This window comes from Oncorhynchus clarkii, chromosome 2 (assembly GCF_045791955.1).
Source record: "Oncorhynchus clarkii lewisi isolate Uvic-CL-2024 chromosome 2, UVic_Ocla_1.0, whole genome shotgun sequence".
Classification (NCBI taxonomy): Eukaryota; Metazoa; Chordata; class Actinopteri; order Salmoniformes; family Salmonidae; genus Oncorhynchus; species Oncorhynchus clarkii.
The window spans coordinates 23,398,126-23,424,229 of NC_092148.1; the positions used below are offsets into that span (position 1 = coordinate 23,398,126).

Genomic DNA, 26,104 nt, shown 5'->3' on the forward strand with positions numbered 1-26,104 from the left:
CATTGAAGCTCGTCTGGAGGTTAGTTAACACAGTGTCCAGAAGTATACAGAATGGTGTCATCTGCGTAAAGGTGTATCAGAGAATCACCACCAGCAAGAGCAACATCATTGATGTATACAGAGAAGAGAGTCGGCCCGAGGATTGAACCCTGTGGCACCCCTATAGAGACTACCAGAGGTCCGGACAACAGGCCCTCCGAATTGACACACTGAACTCTATCAGATACAGTAAGTAATTGGTAAACCAGGCGAGGTAATCATTTGAGAAACCAAGGCTGTTGAGTCTGCCAATAAGAATGTGGTGATTGACAGAGTTGGAAGCCTTGGCCAGGTCGATGAATACGGCTGCACAGTAATATCTCTTTTCGATGGCGGTTATGATGTCGTTTAGGACCTTGAGCGTGGCTGAGGTGCACCCATGACCAGCTCTGAAACCAGATTGCATAGAGGAGAAGGTAAGGTGGGATTCGAAATGGTCGGTAATCTGTTTGTTAACTTGGCTTTCGAAGGCCTTAGAAAGACAGTGTAGGATAGATATAGGTCTGTAGCAGTTTGGGTCTAGAGTGCCTCCCCCTTTGAAGAGGGGGATGACCGTGGCAGATTTCCAATCTTTGGGAATCTCAGATGATACGAAAGAGAGGTTGAACAGGCTAGTAATAGGGGTTGCAACAGTTTCGGCAGATAGTTTTAGAAAGAGAGGGTCCAGATTGTCTAGCCCGGCTGATTTTTAGGGGTCCAGATTTTGCAGCTCTTTCAGAACATCAGTTATCTGGATTTTGGTAAAGGAGAAATGGTGGGGGCTTTGGCGGGAGGGTGCCGGGCAGTTGACCGGGTTAGGGGTAGCCAGGTGGAAAGCATGGCCAGCCGTAGAGAAATGCTTATTGAAATTCTCAATTATAGTGGATTTATCAGTGGTGACAGTGTTTTCTAGCCTCAGAGCAGTGGGCAGCTGGGAGGACTTTACAGTGTCCCAGAACTTTTTTGAGTTGGTACTATAGGATGCAAATTTCTGTTTGAAAAAGCTAGCCTTGGCTTTCCTAACTTCCTGTGTATATTTGTTCCATATTACCTGAAAAGTTGCATATCACGGGGGCTGATCGATGCTAATGCACAACGCCACAGGATGTTTTTGTGCTGGTCAAGGGCAGACAGGTCTGGAATGAACCAAGGACTATATCTATTCCTATTTCTACATTTTTTGATTGGGGCATGCTTATTTACGATGGTGAGGAAGGAATTTTTAAAGAATAGCCGGGCATCATCTACTGACGGCATGAGGTCAATATCCTTCCAGGTCAATTAGAAAGGCCTGCTCGCAGAAGTGTTTTAGGGAGCGTTTGACAGTGATGAGGGGTGGTTGTTTGGTCGCAGACCCATTATGGATGCAGGCAATGAGGTAGTGATCGCTGAGATCTTGATTGAAAACAGCAGAGGTGTATTTGGAGGGCAACTTAGTTAGGATGACATCTATGAGGGTGCCCGTGTTTACGGATTTGGAGTTGTACCTGGTAGGTTCATTGATAATTTGTGTGAGATTGAGGGCACCAAGCTTGGATTGTAGGATGGCCGGGGTGTTAAGCATGTCCCAGTTTAGGTCACCTAGTAGTACGAGCTCAGAAGATAGATGGGGGGCAATCAATTCACATATGGTATCGAGGGCACAGCTGGGGGCAGAGGGAGGTCTTGTTTCTGGAAAGGTGAATTTTTAGAGGTAGAAGCTCGAATTGTTTGGGTACAGACTTAGATAGTAATACAGAACTCTGCATGCTATCTTTGCAGTAGATTGCAACACCGCCCCCTTTGGCAGTTCTGTCTTGGACAAAAATGTTATAGTTAGCGATGGAGATTTCAAGGTTTTTGGTTGTTTTCCTAAGCAAGGATTCAGACACGGCTAAGACATCCGGGTTAGCAGAGTGTGCTAAAGCAGTGAGTAAAACAAACTTAGGCAATAGGCTTGTTAATGTTGTTTCCGGTCAGAAATTGTGTTTCTGGGAGTAACAAAGCTCTGTCTCTGTGATGGTAGTGTAACAGTGTTGCTTCCGTCCATCTCCTTACCCCAACCTGGGCTCAAACCAGGGACCCTATGAACACATCGACAACTGTCACCCAGGAGGCATTGTTACCTATTGCTCCACAAAAACCGTGGGCCCTTGCAGGGCAAGCGAAACAACTACTTCAAAGTTTCAGAGCGCATGACATCACTAATTGAACGCCATTTCACATACGCTCCAGTAGGAGTAGTTCTCCTCTGAGGAGGTTGGCCTACATAGACTAATTGATGAATGAATGCTGTGTGTGGAAGGACCACAGTTTATTTCAGGACAGCTCTGTTTGGTTAGCTGTTTTTAACATCTGGAGTAGTAATCTTGTGTGTGTGTGTGCGTGCGTGCGTGCGTGCGTGCGTGCGTGCGTGCGTGCGTGCGTGCGTGCGTGCGTCTGCCATCATTATCAACCAACCCAATTGACTACGCTAAAAAAGAGCAACAGCCAAAAACATTTGGCAAAGTCTGAATTTTTTATCTACTTTGCTGAAATGGTTGGACAGAACACAACCATACATTTATCAATGTTGTCACCTTTTTGCACAATACCTGGTATTATGAAAGATTCTCGTTTAGTTACACAAGCCATGGAATCATGTGAGTGGGGTGTTTATCAACACAGTCCTGACCTGAGTTTCTGAGGTGACATAGAAAAAGTGTGAAAGTGACTTTTCATTTGGACTTTGATATTAGCAAATATATTTGAGCAAAGGTGAAATGTATCACTAAATGATGGACCCGTGTGGACACAGCTCTCCCCTTGCCACCCCCTCTCTGCCACACCTCTATCTTGCCCTTCTCTTTGCTCTCCTCACCCCCACCTTGGTATGCTAATCAGTTATATTTTGGAACAGGCTGTTTTAATCAAGGACGGTGTAGCTCCACGGGTGGTTCAGTATCAGTCCCATTCATCTTATTGATGAGAAACTCTATCTTCTGTCAAAGCCATACAGTAAAGATAATCACTTCCAAAGAAAGCCGAATCAAAGAAAGGCTGAGTTATTTTCCTTTTCACTACACACACCCACATGCCCAGTGATTACATAACTTCTATAGGTTAGTGAGTGTACAGTATGCGAGTAGCAAAACTATGCACTGCGCATCCAAAAGCAATGCATGGCTTGTTAATCATTAGTTGAGGAATTATACAGCACCCAATTGCTTGACGAGATAGGAGCACTCAATTCATCCCAATGGGATTTCCTGTCTATAAAGAAATGTATTTTACGCTACTGCTAATCTCTGTTCATCATATATGCATAGTCACTTTAACCATATCTACATGTACATACTACCTCAATCAGCCTGACTAACCGGTGTCTGTATGTAGCCTCGCTACTGTATATAGCCTCGCTACTGTATATAGCCTGTCTTTTTACTGTTGTTTTATTTCTTTACCTACCTATTGTTCACATAATACCTTTTTTGCACTATTGGTTAGAGCCTGTAAGTAAGCATTTCACTGTAAGGTCTACTACACCTGTTGTATTCAGCGCACGTGACAAATAAACTTTGATTTGATTTGAAATGTCTATACACAGTTCCAAGAACATCACACTACCTGTGAAAGGGAGGGGGGGATTTTTCAATTACCTTTCATGGTGGCAGATCTTTGTAGAAAGTGTTGATGAGCGAGAGAGTTTTGACAGTTGAGCTTGTTAACAGTGTTAAGAGGGTTGTTGACATCACCCTTGCCTCGACATGACTCCTTCAACCCATAGCTTGGACTTCCCAAAAGGGGTGACGCAAGACCCTGGAGCTTCCATCTCACCTCCTCCTAACGCTATGGTTGCCGAGGCAGAAGGTGGCCATGCTGAACCTAACTACCCACAAGGCCTTGCCTTTCCCTTTTCTCCCCCTTAGCCCCCCCGGCCCCGTCCATCTGGCTTTAGTTAAAAATGTATATTCTGGAATCCTGGAGAGGCAAGGAGAAGGAGGCGAGCCAGACATGTAGGCCTTTAGTTTTCCTTAGAGCCTGGGGGACATCGTAGTGATGATGGTTTTGGTTGGTTTTAGATTTGTTGGTTTGCATGAATACACACAGATGAGTCAACACACACGTTTAGTTATCTTGGTGAGTTTAGGCCTGCTGTTCATCACAGGTGGAGTCTGGAGTCCCGGGAGGGACGGAGGCTGCTTCTGCCGTAATGGTTCAGCTTTGAACACACTCCTATGCTAATTTAACATTTAACAAAGCTTTTTATAGTTAGACATTGTATAATTGGATGTTTTCTGTATGATGTTGGATGTTCACTCTTAGAAAAACAGGTGCTATCTAGAACCTAAAAGGGTTCTTGTCAGATGGTGAGTGTAGCTGGTGCATGAAGTCAGGCGCAGGAGAGCAGACTGAGTGAGCAACGTACTTTACTCAACAAGGCACAAGGTAACAATTACACTTGACCAAAACGGTAACGCACGGGTGAACACAGCACCCGTCAAAAAAAAACAGCCATCAAAATAAGCCTAACTGAACATGTAATAATCCCGCACAACACCATGGGGGAAACAGAGGGTTTAAATACAGGAACAAATAATTGTGAAATGGAAAACAGGTGTGTGAAAACAAAGACCAAACCAAAGGAAAAAGAGAAGTGGATCGGCGATGGCTAGTAGACCGGCGACGCCGAGCGCCGCCCGAACAAGGAGAGACACCGACTTCGGCGGAAGTCGTGACAGTTCTTCTGTTGTCCCCATAGAATAACCTTTTGAAGAACCCTTTTGGTTCCAGGTAGAATATTTGAATCCAGAAAGGTTTCTATATGGAACCAAGAAAAGGTTATCCTACGGGGACGGCCAAAGAACCCTTTTGGAACCCTTTTTTCTAAGTGTTTAGATAAGAGAGCACAGCTCTAAACTAGACACTGAATTGTAGTTTAGTCATGGCTAGTAATTCCATGCTGGGGACAAATCTACAGACTTCTCTACCATGCGTGGGGACCATTAGCTTCCAGGGAGTGAAAACATTCCCGAAATACTTTTAAGTTGTTTGTTGAAATGAAAAACAACGTTGGGGTTTTAGGCTGGGTTTCTGTACAGCACTTTGAGATATCAGCTGATTTGATTTGATTCAACCAGTTTTTTCCCAGTGAGATGGTGACTGCATGGACACATAGAGGGGTTGTTTGGAGTGAAGTACACAGTGACATACTGGTACATACTGTTACATCATTCTCATTTATTTTGCCAGCTTCGGGTCCCCATACACTAGTCTTCTTGCTATCATCCAAATATCCCAATAGGTATGCCTAGCAGCAATGTTTCTAAGTAATATCCCGCATAACAATATTAATCGGGATTCACTTCCACTGTTTGCATATCGCAATTTGTAATTGTAATGCAATTAGATAATGTAATGGTTAATCAAGAACCATGGAAGTCTGCTGTCTCTATCACTTGACTGCGCAATTGTCTGTGTGTTCAGGAGGAAGTTGACAGGTCCTACATCACAGTAATTCAAAGACTTAATCAAGTGTCTTTGTTTCTCTGGAATGTTTTGGGAGATTACACTGACACAGAGGGATTGATTATGTTATCACTTACCAATTTATAGGAAAGGAAGAAGTTGTGTGGGGTAGTGAGAGACAGAGTAAAGAGGGCTACAGAATTCAACGTGGCGAACATACATCCGTGACTCGATAACAGCCAATTAAGTTATTAAATAAAACATTTTAAAAATTTTGTAAATATATAATAATGGTCCATCAGCCTGTCACTACTCTGCGGTTGTGGACTCTGAATTAAGTTAAGAAAAATAAATGAAGGTGGAGGGAGAGAAAGAAATAGAAAAAGAAAGAAATGTTCTTATTCCTTCATTTCATCACCCTCCCTCTCCTTCTAACATCCCCCTTATCTCTCAATGTCACCTTCTGCTAACCTTGTGTGAAGGTAAGAAAATCAGACAGGATGGTGTGGTGATGTGTGACAGACATTCTATTCGCTATCTCCACCTCACTCTTGCTCTCTCACCCTATCGTCATGGTATCAGCTGGGCTATCCACAGTGAAACCACTACATCATCAGCTCTTCTGAGGTTCGAAGTTCAAAGGAAGTGTCAGATCGCCTGAAGATGATAGTGGAAGTGTGTGTGTGACTGTGCACTTATCAGGCATGAAAGGTATGTAAAGTCACAGTGTTTGCTCCGCCTGGTGCTGGGATCAGGGGTCAGGCCTGTGCTTTGCCCCCTTGTACCGCTCTACACTCCTCTAGCCGTGATGCCATCCTGGTTTGTTTCCATCCACTCATGTTGCACATTGGGTCAGCATTCATAACAAAATCAAGGGTGTCAACAGCTTGTCTTACACCAAATGTTATATATCTTGGTGCCACTAGAAGTTGAGTGTGGCACCAAACAACTGGTGGCGCCATTGTTTGTAGTGGATCCAGATATAGATGGAGTCTCACCAGGAGGAGGGCACTCAGACCCTCCTTCTACTTATAAGTCTCCTGAGCCCAGGGCGACCCGGGACATCCCTTTTAGTCTCCTTAGGTTTGTTGGTTTGGTTCCACTGCTCAATTCCTGACCAGGGCCATTTAACCCTGAAACAATAGAGCCGCCAGGACAGGAAGTGCGTGCTACAGGAATGTCATCACGTCCCTGGAGACTTCCTGTGCCACTCTTCCAAGCCACATGGTGCCAGACCAGACCACAATAAACTAGATAAGACCCTAAATAGACCATAACACAATAACCCATCAGACTAGACCAACCAGAACACAATACACTATGACATTGACACGTTAGAATAGACTAGACTAGATCAGCCTAGCCCTACCTGTACTAGAACAGGCCACACAGGATCACAGCAGCACAACCTGCTTATGGGGTATAGGGCTTAAGGGTTGTTTTTGGACCAGGCAAAACTAACACAATGGCGCACAGAGAATGCTGAACACGGTTTGACATCCACACACACTTACCGTGTGCTGCCATGGCAGTGCCAGGTACTTGGCAGCCTGCAGTAATTACCCAGGCTAATGAAGGGTCTGACTGAGGTAGTTAGCCTCTGGCTGGGAGCAGAGCTGATCATAGAGCTAATAAAGCCCTGTTTCAGATCACTGTCTCTGACACACCGCCACAGGCACTACTATACCCCAGCACAATTAGCCTGTGGACTAACATTGAGTGTCCCCCCTCCTTTCTCTCATTAACCCTATTTACAGTACCTTCAGAAAGTATTCATACCCCTTGATTTATTTCACATTTTGTTGTGTTACAGCCTGAATTTATAATGGATTCAATATATATTTTCTCTCGCCCATCTACACACAATACCCCATAATGACAAAGTGAACACATTTTTTGAAATTTAAGCAAACTTATTGAAAATGTAAATTGAATTTACATTTCTACATTGTAGAATAATAGTGAAGACATCAAAACTATGAAATAACACGTTACTAAAAAGTAAAAACAAAAATATATTCTTCAAAGTAGCCACCCTTTGCCTTGATGACGGCTTTGCACACTCTTGGAATTCATTAACAGATGTGCCACACTCTTTGGAATTCATTAACAGATGTGCCTTGGTAAAAGTTAATTTTTTGAATTTCTTTCCTTCTTAATGTGTTTGAGAAAATCAGTTTTGTTGTGACAAGATTGGGGTGGTATACAGAAGATAGCCCTATTTGGTAAAAGATGACAGTCCGTCATTACTTTAAGACATGAAGGTCAGTGAATCCAGAAAATGTCAAGAACTTTGAAAGTTTCTTCAAATGCAGTCGCAAAAACCATCAAGCGCTATGATTAAACTGGCACTCATGAGGACTGCCACAGGAAAATAATAACCAGAGTTACCTCTGCTGCAGAGGATAAGTTCATTAGAGTTAACTGCACCCCAGAAATCGGCAATTAACTGCACCTCAGATGCACCTCACAGAGTTCAAGTAACAGACACATCTCAACATCAACTGTTCAGAGGAGACTGCATGAATCAGGCCTTCATGGTCGAATTGCTGCAAAGAAACCACTACCAAAGGACACCAATGACAAGAAGAGACTTTCTTGGGCGAAATCTGTCCTTTGGTCTGATGAGTGCAAATTAGAGATTTTTGGTTCCAACCGCCGTGTCTTTGTGAGATGCAGAGTAGGTTAACGGATTATCTCTGCATGTGTGATTCCCACCGTCAAGCATGGAAGAGGAGGTGTGATGGTGTGGGGATGCTTTGCTGGTGACACTGTCTGTGATTTATTTAGTATTCAAGGCACACTTAATCAGCATGGTTACCACAGCATTCTGCAGCGATACACCATCCCATCTGGTTTGCGCTTAGTGGGACTATCATTTGTTTTTCAACAGGACAATGACCCAACACAGCTCCAGGCTGTGTAAGGGCTATTTGACCAAGGAGAGTGATGGAGTGCTGCATCAGATGACCTGGCTTCCACAATCACCCGACCTCACCCAATTGAGATGGTTTGGGATGAGTTTCAGAGTGAAGGAAAAGCAGCCAACAAGTGCTCAGCATATGTGGGAACTCCTTCAAGACTGTTGGAAAAGCATTCCAGGTGAAACTGGTTGAGAGAATGCCAAGAGTGTGCAAAGCTGTCATCAAGGCAACGGGTGGCTACTTTGAAGAATCTCAAATCTCAAAACCCTTTTTTGGTTACTACATGATTCCATGTGTTATTTCATAGTTTTGATGTCTTCATTATTATTCTACAATGTAGAAAATAGTACAAATATAGAAAACCCTTGAATGAGTAAATTTGGACTGGTACTGTAAGTATTCACACCCCTGAGTCAATACTTTGTTGAAGTATTTTTGGGTAAGCCTCTAAGAGCTTTGCATACCTGGATTTTTCTTGATTTTTTTTTCAAGCTCTGTCAAGTTGATTGTTGGTCTTTGCTAGACAGCCATTTTCTTGCCATAGATTTTCCAGACAATTTAAGTTGAAACTGTAACTAGGCCACTCAGGAACACTCAATGTCACCTTGGTAAGCAATTCTAGTGTAGATTTGGCCTTGCGTTTTAGGTTATTGTCCTGCTGAAAGGTGAATTTGTCTCCCTGTGTCTGTTGGTAAGCATCTTGAACCAGTTTTCCTCTAGGATTTTACCTGTGCTTATAGCTGTTTCTTTTTATCCTAAAAAAACTCCCTAGTCCTTGCAGATGACAAGCATACCAATAACATGCTTGAAAATATGAATAGTGGTAGTCAGTCATGTGTTGTGTTAGATTTGCCCTAAACATGTTTTGCAGTATTACTTAAGTGCCTTGTTGCAAACAGGATGCATGTTTTGGAATATTTTTTATTCTGTACAGGCATCCTTCTTTTCACTCTGTCATTTAGGTTAGTATTGTGGAGTAACTCCAGTGTTGTTGATCCATCCTCAGTTTTCTCGAATCACAACCATTAAACTCTGTAACTGTTTTAAAGTCACCATAGGTTTTCGTCCTCTGAGTTAGGAAGGACGCCTGTATCTTTTTAATGACTGGGTGTATTGATACACCATTCAAAGCCTAAATAATAACTTCACCATGTTCAAAGGGATGTTCAGCGTCCGTTTCTTTCATCTTCTACCAATCGGTGCCCTTCTTTGCGAGGCATTGAAAACCTCACTGGTCTTTGTGGTTTAATCTGTGCTTGAAATTCATTACTCGATTGAAGGACCTTAGAATTATCTGTATGTGTGGGGTATAGAGATGGGGTAGTTAAATCGTGTTAACCACTATTGAACACGGAATGAGTCCATGCAACTTATTATGCGGTTTGTTATTTTGACTCCTGACCTTATTTAGGCTTGCCATGAAAAAGGGGTTGAATACTTATTGACTCAAGACATTTCTTTTTTACAAACAAAATTCTACTTTGACATTATGGGGTATAGTGTGTGACACAAAATCTACATTTAATACATGTTAAATTCAGGCTGTAACACAACAGAATTTGTAAAAAGCAAAGGGGTGTGAATACTTTCTGATGATTCTGTATCTCCACACCGCAGTAAAGGCCTGGTGACTCATTATTATTTTATATTTTTTTTAATTGAATTTCACCTTTATTTAACTAGGTAGGCTAGTTGAGAACAAGTTGTCATTTGCAACTGTGACCTGGCCAAGATAAAGCATAGCAATTCGACACATACAACAACACAGAGTTACACATGGAAAAAACAAAATATAGTAAATAATACAGTAGAACAAAAGAAAACAAAAATCTATATACAGTGAGTGCAAATGAGGTAAGATAAGGGAGTTAAGGCAATAAATAGGCCATGATGGCGAAGTAATTACAATATAGCAATTAAACACTGGAATGGTAGATGTGCAGAAGATGAATGTGCAAGTAGAGATACTGGGGTGCAATGGAGCAAGATAAATAAATACAGTATGGGGATGAGGTAGGTAGATAGATGGGCTGTTTACAGATGGGCTATGTACAGGTGCAGTGATCTGTGAGCTGCTCTGACAGCTGGTGCTTAAAGCTAGTGAGGCAGATATGAGTCTCCAGCTTCAGAGATTTTTGCAGTTCGTTCCAGTCATTGGCAGCAGAGAACTGGAAGGAAAGACGACCAAAGGAGGAATTGGCTTTGGGGGTGACCAATGAGATATACCTGCTGTAGCGCGTGCTACGAGTGGGTGCTGCTATGGTGACCAGTGAGCTTATTGGTATAATATGACTTCCGTGGTACATAAACCAACATTTTTTTTAATGATTCTTTACTTGATGGACTTTACAAGCCTGAAGTGGGTGCGTCTTTGAAGAAAGTATGATTTGAAGTGCCTATTAGGTGTTGGTCTGTCTGTTTGTCTATTTGTTTGTCTGTTTGTCTAGACGTCATGTGTAGGGTTGCACATTTTGGGGAATATTCAGAGGTGGAAACTTTCTGTGGGAATTAACGGGAATATATGGGAAGTAACTGAAATGTATGCAAATGAATATTAATACCATTTCAATGTAGATGTTTTTTGCATTGGATATATTTACCATATATGGAGAAAGAAACATAAACCTTTTACCTTATCATAAGTAGACATAATTGCAAATGATTAAATCCTTCCAATAGAAAAAGAAAACAATTATTTAATTACGAATGGAACTTTATTTAAATGAGTTGACTCTTCACATGGGATGATTTCACTGAACAACAAAAGGGAATATTGAATGATTCCCAATGATCCATCGCATCTCCCAAAAACGTTTTCAACATACATCTGTAAAATGATAGTCTAGAAGCTAAAGCGCTGGCTGTCTTCCTCTCAGGCTTCTAAGTCTTCTCCCTTAATGTCCACCTCTTGAACATAGGACTCTGAGGCCTCATCTTCACTGTCACTTTCCAACCTTGTTGAGGACGGCTCAAAATGCCTCAAATTTGCCCGGATGGCCACCGATTTTTCAACCCTTGTATTGGTCAGCCTGTTGAGTACTTTAGTGTGTGTGTTCCCAAACAAGGACCAGTTGGGCTCTGAGGTGGCTGATGTCAGTGAGATTTGGAGGACGATGGAAGCAACAGAGGAAAGAGCCTCAGATCCACAAAGTTCCTTCCACCAGGTGGCTGTTGAGATATGTTGGCACTACTGCCATATTGCATCTCCATCCCAAAGCCCTTGCTTGGAAGTCTACTTTGCCAGACTGTCAAGAACCTTGCCCTCATCCATGCCAAGGTGGCGAGACACGGTATTGATGACACCATACTGGGGTCCAACATGTATGCTGCGGCATATATGGGCTTCAGGCAGAAGTCTTCACGCTTTATGATGTATTTCAGAACAGATGTTTCCTCTGCTTGGAGCAACAGTGAAGTGGGCAGGGCAGTATGAATTTCTTCTCTTACATCTTCAAGCAGAGTGAACATCCAACAGGATGGTGTTGTCTCCTTCAATCCGTGCAATGGCTACTGCTATAGGTTTCAGGAGTTTCAGGCTGCTTACCACTCTCTCCCAAAATACATCATCCAGGAGGATCCACTTGATGGGGCTGTCCATATCAGCAGACTGTGATATGGACATTTCTTGGAGAGACTCCTTCCCCTCCAGGAGACTGTCAAACATGATGACAACACCACCCCAATGGGTGTTGCTGGGCAGCTTCAATGTGGTGCTCTTATTCTTTTCACTTTGCTTGGTGAGGTGGATTGCTGCTATAACTTGATGACCCTTCACATACCTAACCATTTCCTTGGCTCTCTTGTAGAGTGTATCCATTGTTTTCAGTGCCTGATGTCCTTGAGGGGCAGACTCAATGCCTGAGCAGCACAGCCAATGGGTGTGATGTGAGGGTAGGACTCCTCCACTTTAGACCAAGCAGCCTTCATGTTCGCAGCATTGTCTGTCACCAGTGCAAATACCTTCTGTGGTCCAAGATCATTGATGACTGCCTTCAGCTCATCTGCAATGTAGAGACCGATGTGTCGGTTGTCCCTTGTGTCTGTGCTCTTGAAGAATACTGGTTGAGGGGTGGAGATGATGTAGTTAATTATTCCTTGCCCACAAACATTCAACCATCAGAGATGATTGCAATACAGTCTGCTTTCTCTATGATTTGCTTGACCTTCACTTGAACTCTGTTGAACTCTGCATCCAGCAAATTAGTAGATAAAGCACGTCTGGGTGGAGGGGTGAATGCTGGGCGAAGAACATTCAGAAATCACTTCCAATACACATTGCCTGTGAGAATCAGAGGTGAACCAGTTGCATACACAGCTCGAGCAAGACATTCATCAGCATTTCTCTTAAGTTCCTCAATTGAGTAAAAAAAACTGGACCATGAGCTGTTGCTATCGATAAGGTGTCTGATTCATCATTTTCACCTCAAATAGAAGTAGAGGGACATTTGTCAGAGGTTGCTTATTGTGAGCGCTGAGGAAACTTTATGCACCTGACCAGATGATTCTGCATCTTTGTTGAATTCTTCACATATGATTTGGCACAATATGTGCAAATGTACATAGCTTTTCTTTCTACATTAGCTGCAGTGAAATAGTTAGTTTAACCAAAATATGCCACAAGACCTATAATTTCCATTTGTGTATCCAACAAAAAAGGTTGACTGTTTTTAGCTAACTTTTTTGATGAATTTAAGCAGAATTCCCGGAAAAATTCCACAAAATTCCATAAAGATGCCAACCCTTTGCAACCCTAGTCGTGTGGCCAGTGGCTGTTGTGTAAGGAAAATAAATAGATGGTCATCTATCCTCTCATTGTACTGGGTTGGTATACTGAGTCACCAAGGTGTAGTAGGGTCAATCCGATTAGGATATTGATCACTTATGCATTGTAAATGGGTGGTTGACACAATAAGCCCTTGGACTAAGCAGTGCACAACTCCTGGTTCCAAGGATTGGCGTGTTTCCTCGTTTAAAATGCATTAAGTGTGTTATTTCTCATCATACAGATGTAAGATCTTAATTTGATCACCCTGTTGCAGTGGATTTGAGCATTAAAAAGGCTTCTAAAGTTTGTAATTTCCACTTTGAAATTTCAGACTTGATTATCTCTTACGAAAAATGTATCAAAGACTACAAAATTGTCCATTAATTTTAATCCACATAATAATTTACATTTCCTGTTGCTGCCGGATTATTTTCCTGCTGTAGGAGACTGGCTAAAATTAGCTAAAATCATACATCTGTATGATGATAAGTGTGACTAGGCTGACCAGAGTGACTAGGCTAATAAAGCATTTCAAATACAATTAGGAGATTCTTAACCTGATCTATTTATGTGTTTTTGCTTTCCTCATTCTGCTCACACAACATTGGCCTGCAGGTTGAACTAAATTGAAGACCTGTCACATTGTTACAGATGTAGGATCTTAATTTGAGCCAGTTTGCTACAGCAGGAAAAAAACACTGCAGCAACTGGAAATGTGATTTATTATGTGTATTATAATTAATGGATTTTTTTTGTAGAGGTTGATTCATTTTATTTTAGGGCAAATCAACTCTGAAATTTTGAAGTGAAAATTACAAACTTTAGAAGCCTTTTTAAACCTTGAATACACTACAAGTTTTCTGCTGTGCAGGAAAATACTCATCAACAAAATAGTGATAAAATTAAGATCCTACAGATATGCTCTGTTTAAAGGATGGTTTTTAAGATGCTTGTTGAATACACTTGAAAGAAATTTGACATATTACCTTACATGCTTTTGCTTCAGAATTGGTTGAATTGCTCATTAATTTACAAGATTGTTCTTATTCCTACATGTATTAGACAGGTCTATAATTCAGGACCTTGGTTGTTGTGTATTTTGCTAGAAAAAAACAATATTTGACCATATGTGCAATAACTATCATTACTCTCCTATTGTCTTTACTCTCTTTTTATAACCCTCTCTCTCTGCCCCCGTAGTGGTGTTTGTGTGTTGCTCTCCGGACACGTTCAGGCAGCTGATGGTTCATTTCCAGCGGGCAGGCCTTCCTCAGGAGGAGTATGTTTTCTTCTACATTGACATGTTTGGACGCAGCCTGGACTCCCAGAATGCTCAACCCTGGGCCAGAGGGGACCAAGACGACCTTGTCGCCAAGGAGGCCTTCCAGGTAAGCCTTGGATCAGAGTCAAGTGTATCATCTCATTCCTCATCTCATTCCCATCATTACCTTGGAAACAGGTATGTGCTGTATTCTCCGCTGACTTACACAGCAGGCCCTGAAGCAATCATATTTTGATATCCCTATGTTTCCCCATGGCTGTCATTGGTGTTAAGTGTGCTGCAAGGGAGATGAGATGACAAATCTAATCTTGTTTATTTTCCATTCTCTCACTGTGAAGTACTTTCATTTTCTTCTCAATTCCCTAGTGAGTAACAGACTCTACAGCGAGGGGAAGAGAGGCAACATAACTATATGTTTTGTAACATCCCGTCAATGTGTTGATATCAGTCTCATCTCACAAAGCCTGAAAGAGCAAAACAAATGGGCCAGAGGTTTAAAAATGTAACTGATGCACGTACTGTACTGGTGGGTCGTGGTCATATTTCTTAGGTTGAATCGGATTTTAAGTGGGTTCTAATCGTCTGGGAACCAATGCCATAACCCATACGTATGAACACTTCTCTCACTGCTGTGTTTTTACAAGTTATCCTTCTCAGACCTTAGTTTTCTGCTTGAATGAGGTTGGGCATGTATCTACACAGAATGTAGGAATGGGAGGGAGGAGATGAGATCATTTGATGAAAGTTATTGGGTGTTTTGGAGGATGTGTTCTGGATGACTGGTCGTTTTGACAACATATAATAGAGCAACTAGGCTCTAATAACAGTTGCCTGTTTATAAAAGGGACAGCCTGGGAAAGAGGAACATACTGTTAATTTCTACCACAGCAGTGGTGTTTCTCACACCTGTGGTTCATTCATTCATTAGCAGAAATCATCATGTGGTATGATTCTGTATAAATCAGTGAAACCTTTGTCTTATGAATCACAATCACTTTTTTTCTTTGTGTCTGTCTCAGAGTGTGAAAATCCTGACCTATAGAGAACCCCAGAACCCTGAATATAAAGATTTTGTGAGGGACCTGAAGACAGATGCCAAGAGAATGTTCAACTTTACGGTGGAGGACTCACTGGTAAGGGGCTGCACTGTGTGTGTGTGTGTGTGTGTGTGTGTGTGTGTGTGTGTGTGTGTGTGTGTGTGTGGTGGGGCTCTCTTAGAGAGAGAGAGAGAACTGAGATCAAAAGGTGTATTTATAAAAGGAGACAGAACTTGATCTCAATGTGGCACAGACTTGAGGCAATATGAAGGTGAAGACTTATGCTAAGGCATGAAGACTACTACACAAAATAAAGCTCTGTATAATAATCTATACACTGAGAGTACAAAACATTATTAACTTGACATCGGCTGACCAGGTGAATCTAGGTAAAAGCTATGATCCCTTATTGATGTCACTTAAATTCACTTCAATCAGTGTAGATGAAGGGGAGGAGACAGTTTAAAGAAGGATTCGATCTACCCATCCCGGATCCGGGATCGTGAATACAGACTCAAGCTCATTACCATTACGCAACGTTAACTATTCATGAAAATCGCAAATGAAATGAAATAAATATGCTAGCTCTCAAGCTTAGCCTTTTGTTAACAACACTGTCATCTCAGATTTTCAAAATATGCTTCTCAACCATAGGAACACAATCATTTGTGTAACAGTAGCTAGCTAGCGTAGCATTTAGCGTTAGCATTTAGCAGGCAACACTTTCACAAAAACCAGAAAAGCATTCAAATAAAATAATTTACCTTTGAAGAACTTCAGATGTTTTCAATGAGGAGACTCTTAGATAGCAAATGTTCAGTTTTTCCTGAAAGATTATTTGTTTAGGAGAAATCGCTCCGTTTGGTGCGTCACGTTTGGCTACCAAAAAAACCTGTATCCAGGAGTGTACAGTGCCTTGCGAAAGAATTCGGCCCCCTTGAACTTTGCGACCTTTTGACACATTTCAGGCTTCAAACATAAAGATATAAAACTGTATTTTTTTGTGAAGAATCAACAACAAGTGGGACACAATCATGAAGTGGAACGACATTTATTGGATATTTCAAACTTTTTTAACAAATCAAAAACTGAAAAATTGGGCGTGCAAAATTATTCAGCCCCCTTAAGTTAATACTTTGTAGCGCCACCTTTTGCTGCGATTACAGCTGTAAGTCGCTTGGGGTATGTCTCTATCAGTTTTGCACATCGAGAGACTGACATTTTTCCCCATTCCTCCTTGCAAAACAGCTCGAGCTCAGTGAGGTTGGATGGAGAGCATTTGTGAACAGCAGTTTTCAGTTCTTTCCACAGATTCTCGATTGGATTCAGGTCTGGACTTTGACTTGGCCATTCTAACACCTGGATATGTTTATTTTTGAACCATTCCATTGTAGATTTTGCTTTATGTTTTGGATCATTGTCTTGTTGGAAGACAAATCTCCATCCCAGTCTCAGGTCTTTTGCAGACTCCATCAGGTTTTCTTCCAGAATGGTCCTGTATTTGGCTCCATCCATCTTCCCATCAATTTTAACCATCTTCCCTGTCCCTGCTGAAGAAAAGCAGGCCCAAACCATGATGCTGGCACCACCATGTTTGACAGTAGGGATGGTGTGTTCAGGGTGTTGCTTTTACGCCAAACATAACGTTTTGCATTGTTGCCAAAAAGTTCAATTTTGGTTTCATCTGACCAGAGCACCTTCTTCCACATGTTTGGTGTGTGTCTCCCAGGTGGCTTGTGGCAAACTTTAAACAACACTTTTTATGGATATCTTTAAGAAATGGCTTTCTTCTTGCCACTCTTCCATAAAGGCCAGATTTGTGCAATATACGACTGATTGTTGTCCTATGGACAGAGTCTCCCACCTCAGCTGTAGATCTCTGCAGTTCATCCAGAGTGATCATGGGCCTCTTGGCTGCATCTCTGATCAGTCTTCTCCTTGTATGAGCTGAAAGTTTAGAGGGACGGCCAGGTCTTGGTAGATTTGCAGTGGTCTGATACTCCTTCCATTTCAATATTATCGTCTGCACAGTGCTCCTTGGGATGTTTAAAGCTTGGGAAATCTTTTTGTATCCAAATCCGGCTTTAAACTTCTTCACAACAGTATCTCGGACCTGCCTGGTGTGTTCCTTGTTCTTCATGATGCTCTCTGTGCTTTTAACGGACCTCTGAGACTATCACAGTGCAGGTGCATTTATACGGAGACTTGATTACACACAGGTGGATTGTATTTATCATCATTAGTCATTTAGGTCAACATTGGATCATTCAGAGATCCTCACTGAACTTCTGGAGAGAGTTTGCTGCACTGAAAGTAAAGGGGCTGAATAATTTTGCACGCCCAATTTTTCAGTTTTTGATTTGTTAAAAAAGTTTGAAATATCCAATAAATGTCGTTCCACTTCATGATTGTGTCCCACTTGTTGTTGATTCTTCACAAAAAAATACAGTTTTATATCTTTATGTTTGAAGCCTGAAATGTGGCAAAAGGTCACAAAGTTCAAGGGGGCCAAATACTTTCGCAAGGCACTGTATTTATCCCGGCAAGCTCATTAGCATAACGCAACGTTAACTATTCATGAAAATCGCAAATGAAATGAAATAAATATGCTAGCTCTCAAGCTTAGCCTTTTGTTAACAACACTGTCATCTCAGATTTTCAAAATATGCTTCTCAACCATAGGAACACAATCATTTGTGTAACAGTAGCTAGCTAGCGTAGCATTTAGCGTTAGCATTTAGCAGGCAACACTTTCACAAAACCAGAAAAGCATTCAAATAAAATAATTTACCTTTGAAGAACTTCAGATGTTTTCAATGAGGAGACTCTGTTAGATAGCAAATGTTCAGTTTTTCCTGAAAGATTATTTGTTTAGGAGTAATCGCTCCGTTTGGTGCGTCACGTTTGGCTACCAAAAAAAAACGAAAATCCAGTCATCAATTACGCCAAACTTTTTTCCAAATGAACTCCATAATATCGACTGAAACATGGCAAACGTTGTTTAGAACCAATCCTCAAGGTGTTTTTCACATATCTCTTCGATGATATATCCTTCGTGGAAGTGTGCGTTCACTTCTGAATCCCAGGACAAAAGGACCGCAAATGGAGATTACGCACGATTTTAGACAAAGGCCACCAGGCGGACCCCTGGAAAATGTAGTCTCTTATGGCCAATCTTCCAATGATATGCCTACAAATACGTCACAATGCTGCAGACATCTTGAAGAAACCACAGAAAGCACATGGTCGTTCCTGCTGCATTCACAGCCATATAAGGAGACATTTGAAAACAGAGCTTCAGAGATTCTGCTCATTTCCTGTTTGATGTTTCATCTTGGTTTCACCTGTAGAATGAGTTCTGTGGCACGCACAGATAATATCTTTGCAGTTTTGGAAACATTAGACTGTGTTCTTTCCAAAGCTGTCAATTCTATGCATAGTCGAGCATCTTTTCGTGACAAAATATTGCGCTTAAAACGGGCACGTTTTTTTATCCAATAATGAAATAGCGCCCCTATAGGCTTAACAGGTTTTAAGCATTGAGACATGGATTGTGTATGTGTACCATTCAGAGGATGAATGGGCAAGACAAAATAATTAAGTGCCTTTGAACAGGGTATGGTATTAGGTGCCAGGCGCACTGGTTTGAGTGTGTCAAGAACTGCAACGCTGCTGGGTTTTTCACACTCATCAGTTTTCCGTGTGTATCAAGAAAGGTTCACCACCCAAAGGATATCAAGACAACTTGACACAACTGTGGGGAGCATTGGAGTCAACATGGGCCAGCACCCCTGTGGAACGCTTTCGATACCTTGTAGTGTTCATGCCCAACAAATTGATGCTGTTCTGAGGGCAAAAGGTGGTGCAACTCAATATTAGAAAGGTGTTCCTAATGTTTTCTACACTCAGTATAGGGCTATCATATTTTAGAGAACATCTCATTATGGAACATTTGATTGAGCCACGTCTGACAGGCAAGCAACACATACAAAGAACTATCAGTAGTACTAGTTCATTTAGCTAGCAGTAGTACTAGTTTATTTAACAATAGTACTAGTTCATTGGGGTTTGCACATCTGAGAGTGTGTTTGTGTGTAGAAAGTGAAGATGGAGAGGCTGCAATAAGTAGGCTTATACGTAATTGGCTCGCCTGCAATGCTTGGACAATTGATTCAATTTATTTTGGAAGAAAAAGCTGATTTAGTTAGTGGAGCTTATCTTCTTATTATGTTCCCTACAAAGGTGTACAATGATGATATTCTACACACTTCTGCAGCTAAATCATTGGTGTCTTGTTTAGGAGATGAGAGAGACACACACGTATGCGCGCACACACACACACACACACACACACACACACACACACACACTCACAAAGATTGGCATGATACATCCACCTATCCTCAATATGGCAGATTGACTGCATTCAAGTCCATCTTTCATCTCTGACTCCGGATGGAGGTGTCTGTCCTTGCATGCATGTGTGGGCTTTCGTGTCAGTGACTATTTAGGAAGCAAAATAAAAACAAAGAGCTTGACAGGCCACGTCATCTAACTGCCCTCCCCGTTCGACACACACAAATACAGAATTGTACGCCAGGGCTTCTATTCCATCCCCGGGATGAAGGGAGGCTTGCCATTGGTCCTGGTTTCAGACAGGGCTGTCTGGCACCCCTCACAAGCCGATGAATCACTTGTAGCAGACAGCTAAGTGCAGTCAATGTGATAAATAGACAGGTCTGAGTCTGGAGGATGAGAGAGAGGCACAGAGCATGAGAGCTCTGCCCTGGTCTACCTGGTCCTCATTCACCCTGCCTGCACATTGTGTCTGTACGTTTCCAATTGATGCAACTGAACTGAGTGAATTGTTTGAGTGGGTTATTGTCCTCATATTCCATTTTGTGATTGACGTGGACAGTTCTTTTGGTTTGGGGCCATTGTTTGGAGAGATGATGAGATAGAAGAGGAAATTGTTTCTCAGGCAGAATTGTGAAATTAATAAAGGGGTAGAAATAGGTACAGAGATGATAGGAAATAGTTATCGTTGAAAGAAATAGAAAGTGGTATTAACTTGAAATATATCAAACACTGTAGAAAAGCTTGTAGAAGAGACAAGTAGCAGAAGAAGTTATGTTCTCCATGGCAGTGGCACAAATATACAGTTGAAGTCGGAAGTTTACATATACCTTAGCCAAATACATTTAAACTCAGTTTTTCACAATTCCTGACATTTAATCCTTGTAAAAATTCCCTGTTTTAGGTCAGTTAGGATCACCACTTTATTTTAAGAATGTGAAATGTCAGAATAATAGTAGAGAGGATGATTTATTTCAGCTTTTATTTCTTTCATCACATTCCGAGTGGGTCAGACGTTTACATACGCTCAATTAGTATTTGGTTGTATTGCCTTTAAATTGTTTAACTTGGGTCAAACATTTCGGGTAGCCTTCCACAAGCTTCCCACAATAAGTTGGGTGAATTTTGGCCCATTCCTCCTGACAGTGCTGGTGTAACTGAGTCAGGTTTGTAGGCTTTCTTGCTCGCACACGCTTTTCAGTTCTGCCCATGTAACGGCTCTCGTTGGTGGTAGAAAGAGTAGACCAAGGCGCATCGTGGAAAGTGTTCATGATTTTAATAAAAAAAACACTCAAACAAAATAACAAAATCGAAAACGAAAACGCAAAGTTCTGTCAGGCAACAGTAACTAAGATCCCACAACCTAATGGTGGGAAAAAGGGCTGCCTAAGTATGATCCCCAATCAGAGAAAACGATAGACAGCTGCCTCTGATTGGGAACCACACTCGGCTAAAAACAAAGAAAAAACATAGAATTTCCCACCCGAGTCATACCCTGACCTAACCAAACATAGAGAATAATAAGGATCTCTAAGGTCAGGGCGTGACAGCCCACACATTTTCTATAGGATTGAGGTCAGGGATTTGTGATGGCCACTCCAATGCCTTGACTTTGTTGTCCTTAAGCCATTTTGCCACAACTTTGGAAGTATGCTTGCGGTCATTGTTCATTTGGAAGACCCATTTGCGACCAAGCTTTAACTTCCTGACTGATGTCTTGAGATGTTTCTTCGTTATATCCACATAATTTTCTTGCCTCATAATGCCATCTATTTTGCACCAGACCCTCCTGCAGCAAAGCACCCCCACAACATGATGCTGCCACCCCCGTGCTTCACGTTTCGGATGGTGTTCTTCGGCTTGCAAGCATCCCCCTTTTTCCTCCAAACATAACAATGGTCATTATGACCAAACAGTTCTATTTTTGTTTTATAGACAGTGAAATAATCTGTCTGTAAACAATTGTTGGAAAAATTACTTGGGTCATGCACAAATTAACTGACTTGGCAAAACTATAGTTTGTTAACAAGATTTTTTTTTGGAGTGGTTGAAAATCGAGTTTTAATGACTCCAACCTAATTGTATCTAAACTTCCAACTTCAACTGTAGCTAGACATACGCAGTAGCTTTCTAATTATAGAAAATAATATCTATTGGATGAGGGTAATAGATGTACTATTAATACATGTGTGGTATGGTTGATCTAAGCGATCTCATAAAAAATAGGTGATGATAGATTTAATGACTATTCTACAATTTCCTCTTGCTTCCCTGCAGATGAACATAATCTCCGGAGGGTTCTACGACGGGCTGATGCTGTACACCCATGCCCTGAACGAGACCATGACCTCACCAGAGGACAGACCTGTGGGGAAAACCGTAACAAGGAGGATGTGGAACCGCACCTACAACGGTCAGTCCATTCCACGCACCTCAGTTCATAACCTGGATCTTTATTCCATTGAAACGGGGGTCCGATAGGTTCTAGGTTTTTTTGGAACATGTGTGAACATGCTTTCAGTCTAGCACTAGCTCTGTGCTCTGTCTCTGGTAACTACAGTGGTCTGCGTTTTGTCACAGAGACAATTTCAAAAGATTTGTGTGAAGACAAAATGTTCCATGTCACTGGATTATCTCTGAGCTCTGGTTTACGATCTCTTGTCAGTTTCCACCTTTGAGGAGGTAGTTCTGTAACAACAACACATTCAATGTCTTCCTTGCAATTTCGCTGTAGATTAATTATTGAGTGATTTGTGGCAGAATGAGAGAGAACCAGCACGATATAACAATACTCGCCATTGACAGAGGGTCACCTATTGGGTGCTTTGTGCCTTTAAAATGAGATGTACACCTCTTCAAGAGCTCTTCAAGACAAGACATTGATTTAGTTGCAGGCCATAAGAAGTCATAGGGCTCTCAAATGCCTGTTGGACATGTAAACTACATTACCAAAAGTATGTGGACACCTACTCAACATAAAATTAATCATAGGCATTAATATGGAGTTAGTCCCCCTTTGCTGCTATAATAGCCTCCACTCTTATTGGAAGGCTTTCCAGTAGATTATGAACATTGTTGCAGAGAATTTCTTCCATTTAGCCACAAGCACTATTGAGGTTGGGCACTGATGTTGGGCATTGGACCTGGCTCTCAGTCGGCGTTCCAATTCATCCCAAAGGTGTTTGATGGTGTTGAGGTCAGGGCTCTGTGCAGGCCATTTAAGTTATTCCACACTAATCCCGACAAACCATTTATGTATGGACCTTGAAGTATCCACTTCACAATAACAGCACTTACTGTTGACTGGGGCAGCTCTAGCAGGGAAGAAATTTGCCTGAACTGATTTGTTGAAAAGGTGGCATCCTTTACAACAAGTTAGTTCATCAAATTTCTTCTTGTTGGAAAGGTGGCATCCTTTCCAACAAGTTAGTTTGTCAAATTTCTTCCCTGGAAGGGTTTGGCCAGCAGGGATGTTGGGGGAGGGTTTGGCCAGCAGGGATGTCCTTGTCCCATCACGCACTAGCGACTCCTGTGGCGGGCCGGGCGCAGTGCATGCTGACCCGGTCGCCAGGTGCAAGTGTGTTTCCCCCCATTGGTGTGGCTGGCTTCTGGGTTAAGTGGGCATTGTGTCAAGAAGCAGTTCGGCTTGGTTGGGTTGTGTTTCAGAGGACGCACGGCTCTCGACCTTCGCCTCTCCCGAGTCCAAACGGGAGTTACAGCGATGAGACAAGACTTTAACTACCGATTGGATACCACGAAATTGGAGAGAAAACAGGGTAAAAAAAAAAAATATATATATATATATATAGATTTCCCTTCACCGGAACTAAGGGGCCTAGGCCGAACCATGAAAAGCAGCCCCAGACCATTATTCCTCCTCCAACAAACTTTACCATTGGCACTATGCATCAGGGCAGGGAGCATTCTCCTGGTATCCGCCAAACCCAGATCCGTCCGTCAGACTGCCAGATGGTGAAGCGTGATTCATCACTGCAGAGAACGAGTTTCCATTGCTCCAGAGTCCAATAGTGACGAGCTTTACACCACTCCAGCTGACACTTGGCATTGCGCGTGTTTATCTTAATCTTGTGTGCGGCTCTCGGCCATGAAAGCCATTTCATTAAGCTCCCAACGAACAGTTCTTGTGCTGACATTGCCTCCAGAGGCAGTTTGGAACTTGGTCGTGAGTGTTGCAACCACTCGCCAGTCCCATTCTGTGTGCTTGTGTGGTCTACCACTTCGCAGCTGAGTCATTGTTTCTCCTAGAAGTATCCACTTCACAATAACAGCACTTACAGTCGACTGGGGCAGCTCTAGCAGGGAAGAAATTTGACAAACTGACTTGTTGGAAAGGTGACATCCTATGACAGTGCCACGTTGAAAGTCACTGAGCTCTTCAGTAAGGCCATTCTACTGCCAATGTTTGTCTATGGAGATTGCATGGCAGTGTGCTCGATTTTATACAGCTGTCATCAACGGGGCTGGCCGAATCCACTACTATTGTATTTACAGTATAGTGTAGGTTTCCACAAGTGGCGGTCAGTGCCTTTTAACATGAGGGAGGACGATTCTTTTTTTTAATGAGCATGGCCGTATTTCTATTAAAGCACATTAGATGACTGTCATTCATATTCCATTCAACCAGCTCAATGTAACGTTGATAGGTTTAGGCTACTACATGATACTAAAATTTTCCCTATACCCATCTTGAGGTTGCTACAACCTAGCCTATGAATTAGGTGCACACACAGGTCGAGAGAAATGTTTGTAATCAATGTGACAGATAATCTTGCCTGTCTAGCTGATCTAGGGTGTAATCATTATTCCAACAGTTGCAAGCGAGTTTCTGTTGGACAAATTCTGGTATGTTTATTCCTGTTTCGTTCCATTTGCTTCCGTTTAAGAAGCGTTTTTCAACAGAATCGGCAGAATGAATACACTCCTAATCACCACAAACACAATTCACTTTCATAGCAGCCACATACATACAGCATGATCCCTTTGATCGTTGGATTATTCCTTATCGCATCTATGCTCTCTCCTCCTCTAAGCTTTTTCCTTCGATTCTGGACTTCAATGCACAACACATCAGCTGTCTGTGACCAGGCAAAACAACTTTTCCAAGTCAAACTTTCATAACATAACTGCTAACCGCTACACACAGCCTACATCATTGTCACCATATTAGCTAACGTCAAGACAACATAGCTACTAGAACTAACCCCTTAGTAAACCCGCTACAATCATGCAGTACAGTGTACAGTTAGCAATAAATTATTAAAACCAAAAGCTTACCTTGACTTGGAAGAGTTTGAGTATGGAATAGCCATAGCCAGCTAGATAACATAGCATCCCTCTCTTAGCCGGGTGTTTGAGTAGGCTAAACTAGCTAGCTGCATTGGCTAGCTAAGTAAGTGAAAGGTAAACAAATAAGAAATATAGCTAGCTCTCTCTCTCTCTTTCTCTCTCTCTCTCTTGCTTCTCCTTCATTTTTTAAGAAATTAATTTGTTCAAAACTATTGTCTTTCTCTCTCTTTGAGTCAACTACTCACCACATTTTAAACATTGCAGTGCTAGCTAGCTGTAGCTTATACTTTCAGTACTAGATTAATTATCTGATCCTTTGATTGGGTGGACAACATGTCAGTTCATGCTGCAAGAGCTCTGATAGGTTGGACGACGGCCTCCTGAAGTTGTCAAAATTTCTGTGTAAGTCTATGTAAGGGGGTGAGAACCACCAGCCTCTTAGGTTTTGTATTGAAGTCAATGTACCCAGAGGAGGACGGAAACTAGTTGTCCTCCAGCTACACCATGGTGCTTGTCACACCAGCCTTCACTTTGGCTCGCCCTCTTGTCCATCTCAGGCGTTTGGCGTCGCCGGCCTTCTAGCTGCTGCCGAACCTACTGCAGTCAAATGCGCTTCACTCATCAACCCCGGACTTGTCTCGTCATCATTACACACACCTTGTTCCAATCCCCACTCTATCACTGTATATACAGTGCCTTGCGAAAGTATTCGGCCCCCTTGAACTTTGCGACCTTTTGCCACATTTCAGGCTTCAAACATAAAGATATAAAACTGTATTTTTTTGTGAAGAATCAACAACAAGTGGGACACAATCATGAAGTGGAACGACATTTATTGGATATTTCAAACTTTTTTAACAAATCAAAAACTGAAAAATTGGGCGTGCAAAATTATTCAGCCCCCTTAAGTTAATACTTTGTAGCGCCACCTTTTGCTGCGATTACAGCTGTAAGTCGCTTGGGGTATGTCTCTATCAGTTTTGCACAT

The 26,104-nt window shown here is 42.0% G+C and overlaps 1 protein-coding gene across 1 annotated transcript in view; it reads left to right on the forward strand.

The window, feature by feature from the left end:
* The window catches only part of LOC139380389 (atrial natriuretic peptide receptor 1-like), a 58,367-nt gene that overhangs the window by 5,235 nt on the left and 27,028 nt on the right, over window positions 1-26,104 (forward strand). Inside the window, exons 3-5 of the mRNA XM_071123030.1 lie at window positions 14,335-14,522; window positions 15,436-15,549; window positions 22,087-22,222. Of these exons, the coding sequence (XP_070979131.1) occupies window positions 14,335-14,522; window positions 15,436-15,549; window positions 22,087-22,222 (438 nt within the window). The remainder of the gene's footprint in view (window positions 1-14,334; window positions 14,523-15,435; window positions 15,550-22,086; window positions 22,223-26,104) is intronic.